Source organism: Loxodonta africana, chromosome 15, assembly GCF_030014295.1.
Source record: "Loxodonta africana isolate mLoxAfr1 chromosome 15, mLoxAfr1.hap2, whole genome shotgun sequence".
In the NCBI taxonomy this organism is placed as follows: domain Eukaryota; kingdom Metazoa; phylum Chordata; class Mammalia; order Proboscidea; family Elephantidae; genus Loxodonta; species Loxodonta africana.
Window position 1 is genome coordinate 62,336,709 of NC_087356.1, and position 3,668 is coordinate 62,340,376.

The following is a 3,668-nucleotide window of genomic DNA, read 5'->3' on the forward strand; positions in this document are numbered from 1 at the left end:
AAGAGAAAGAAGAGAAGGGAGAAACCTAGTAGAGGAAGACATTTTGTGTTATTCCTTGGTGACTTTCAATTTCATCTCTATTTGTCTTGTATTTACCAAATGGCAAATTATGAGAATTGGTTTGGGTAATATGTTCTCTATAAAAAAAAAAAAAAAGGAAATTAAATCAAATGTCTCTCTTAAAGTCATTGATGAAAATTTTAGATTTATATTATATTATAATGCAGATAGGTAATGTTTATCAGAGGGTCAGAGAGAGAGAAAGCTGATCCTAGGTGGAAAAAAACCTTGAACTTAGCAAGGCTGAAACAGAGCCAAACATGAAATACATGAAAGGGAAGAGAAAAAATGAGTGGATGCACTTAATCAGTCATGTTGAGAAACATTTGCTCTCAATCAATGTGTGTGTAAATCTTTACAGGACTTCCTGCCTATATTTATATCTCAGTTTTCAACTTGAGACAGAATAACGTCACTTGCAAACAGTCTTCTTCTTTGTGTTTTCTGCATGGTGGCCTTCACCTCCTTGTTATTTAGACTGTCAATTTCTAGTTTAGCGTGGGGATCACTGTGATGTAGCACGTGGAAGCCACATTCTTCTGAGCCAGTGAACTGACCTTGGATGGTTTTAAGTACATGAATGCAGCAGATCCATAGAACAATTCCATTGCTGCAAGGTGGTAATAATATTTTCTGTGTCAAAACTTAGTGGCGTCGAGTCGATTCTGACTCATAGCAACCATATAGGACAAAGTAGAACTGCCCCATAGACTTTCCAAGGAGCGCCTGGCAGATTCGAACTGCTGACCCTTTGGTTAGCAGCCGTAGCAATTACCCACTATGCCACCAGGGTTTCCATTTTATGTATAGAAGATATTAATGAATGACTCTCAAACTCAATGCTTAAAGTCTAAAACTGAGCTTAAATTACAAATAAGTCAGTAAATGTTTAACAAAGGGCTCAGGATAGAGAGAATAGATTGCAAATAAAAGAAAATATGAACTTGAAAATAGCTGGTTGCAAATAGTAAGTCATGAGAGAGGGTCGGGAAGAAAAGAGGAGAATAAGGGAAGACATTCACCAACCATGTAGGGGGTTGGTGTACCTCGTCCATGGTTGGACTTTTCTCTGGTGTTCGTAACAACTTACTTTTAAAACTGAGAAAGAGTGATAACATTTGCATTAAGACAGTTTTCTTCTCAGTGTTTTCTGCATGGCATCCTTCACCTCCTTGTTCCTCAGACTATAAATAAGGGGGTTCAACATGGGGATCACTGTGGTGTAGAACACAGAGGTCACATTCTCCTGGGCCAAGGAACTGGCTGTGGAAGGTTTTAGATACATGAATGCAGTAGATCCATAGAAGATTCCCACTGCTGTAAGGTGGGAACTGCAGGTGCTGAAGGCTTTGGACCTACCCTCTGTGCTCCTGATGTGGAGGATGCTGGAGAGAATGAAGGCATAGGAGACAAGGACTGTTGAACTGGTGACTATGATGTTGAATCCAGCCAAAAAGAAAACTGTCAGCTCAATGTCATAGGTGTTAAAGCAGGAGAGCTTCATGAGAGGGAGGATGTCACAGAAGTAATGACTGATGAGGCTCTCACAATAGGACAGTTTTAACATGAGGCCAGCCTCTATCGTTGAGCCAATGAGCCCCATGATGTAGACCACAGCCACTAGCAGGGAGCAGATTTGATGTGACATAATGATGTTATAAAGCAAAGGGCTGCAGATGGCAACATAGCGATCGTAGGCCATCACTGTCAGCATGTAACACTCAGCAATGACAAAAACAAGGAAAAAGTAGAGTTGTGACATGCACCCTGCATAAGATATGTTCTTCTCTGACACAAAGTTCACCAGCATTTTAGGAGTAATGACAGAGGAGTAGCACATATCTACAAATGACAAATTGCTGAGGAAGTAGTACATGGGGGTGTGAAGCTGGGAATTCAGAGAAATGAGCGTGATCATGCCCAGGTTCCCCACCATGGTGACCATGTAGATCCCTAGAAAGAGGAAGAAGAGAGGGAGCTGGAGCTCTGGCCGATTTGTTAATCCTCCTAGAATGAATTCTGTCACAGTAGAGTGATTTTCTGCAGGCATTCTCCTGGGGTTGGAAGCCTGTGGGGCTGGGAGAGAAAAGCCCCATGAAAGGCTGTAATTCTCCTTAATGAAGCTGGTTTGAGCATTTGTCTCAAGCTTGGAGATCCTGGGCTGTTTCTATGATTGTTGGACAAATGCAGATAACACTACATTGGCCAATTAAACATTTTTCCTGTGTACAATTCAGTGAGAATTATTACATCAATCATGTTGTGCAATGAACACCAGTATCATTACCAAATTTTTCATCACCACAAACAGAAACTCAGTGTGTTTAAATAATGCTTCGGCTTTTCTGTCTGTCTTCTGTCTCCGGTTACTACTATTAAACTCTGATCTCTATACATTTGCCTGTTCTAGGTATATTTTCCGAGTGAGCTCATTTAATACTTGTTGTTTTGTGATTGGCTTATTTCGCTCAGCCTTATGTTTTCAAGGTTCATCCATGTCGTGGCATGGTTCGGATGAATTAATATTGTCAAGATGTCAATATTATGTAATGCCATATACAAATTCAAGACAATAATCATCAAAATTCCAATAGCCTTCTTTGCATAATTGGAAAAGCCAATCCTCAAAGTTATATAGAAATGCGAAGGGTTCTAAATAGCCAAAGCTATCCTGGAAAAGAAGAATAGAATAGGAGGACTCACACTTCCTGATCTCAAAACATATTACAGGCAATACCCGGGTTGTGAATGAGATCTGTTCATAAGTATGTCTTTAAGTCAAATGTGCAGGTAAATCGAACAGGTGCATAGAATTCATATTTAGCCTTACTTTAGTGCAAGAAAAGGCTTCAAGATTTTCTATTGATTTAAAAGCTGCATTGCAGCAAGGGAAGGTGATCATGATGAAGAATTTGTTGCAAAAGGAGTTGGTTCAGTCATTTCAAAATGAGGGCAAATTTACATGACATTAAAGGGCAACTATAAGTTGTCTGTAATTTGGATGCTGGTAACATGGGGCTGCCTGTATAAAGCTACAGTTATCCAAACAGTGTGGCACTTGTATATGATAGACCTATAGACAATGGATTGGAATCGAAAATCCAGAGATAAGCGTACACATCTGTGGTCAATTAATCTTCCCCAAGTGTGTCAAATCCAACAAATAGGGAAAAGAATAGTCACTTTAATAAATGGTGTTTGGATAACTGGATTTTGACATGCAAAAGAATGAAAGTAGACCCATACATCACATCATATACAAAAACTAATGCAAAATGGATCAAAGACCTAAATGTATGACCTAAAACCATAAAATAATTAAAGGAAAATATAGGGGTAATGCTGCGGGATCTAGTCTTCAACAATGGATTCTTAGATATGCCACCAAACTCCCAAGGAAAATAGATCAATGGGATTTCATCAAAATGATAAACTTCTAGATTCCTCATTGATGCATCTGCCCGTCACTCCTGCTGTTTACTGGGAAGACCAGCATCTGAGCAGTTCAAAGGTTATGAAGATAAGAGGAAAAGGGACCAAGATCTTGAAATTTTACCACTCGGTTTTTTCAAATATCCTAGACCAGTGGTTCTCAAAGCATAGTCACT

The 3,668-nt window shown here is 39.4% G+C and overlaps 1 protein-coding gene across 1 annotated transcript; it reads right to left on the bottom strand.

Annotated features, from left to right (window-relative positions):
• Positions 1-1,050: 1,050 nt before the first annotated feature.
• On the bottom strand, positions 1,051-2,199 carry LOC135227733 (olfactory receptor 8A1-like). Its single transcript, XM_064268344.1, has one exon. It carries the CDS (start codon positions 2,108-2,110, stop codon positions 1,184-1,186), a length of 927 nt encoding a protein of 308 aa, XP_064124414.1. The 5' UTR covers positions 2,111-2,199; the 3' UTR covers positions 1,051-1,183.
• Positions 2,200-3,668: the final 1,469 nt, after the last annotated feature.

Excerpts from the sequence above, each read along its gene's own strand:
- LOC135227733 (XM_064268344.1), bottom strand. The coding sequence starts at position 2,110 with ATGCCTGCAGAAAATCACTCTACTGTGACAGAATTCATTCTAGGAGGA.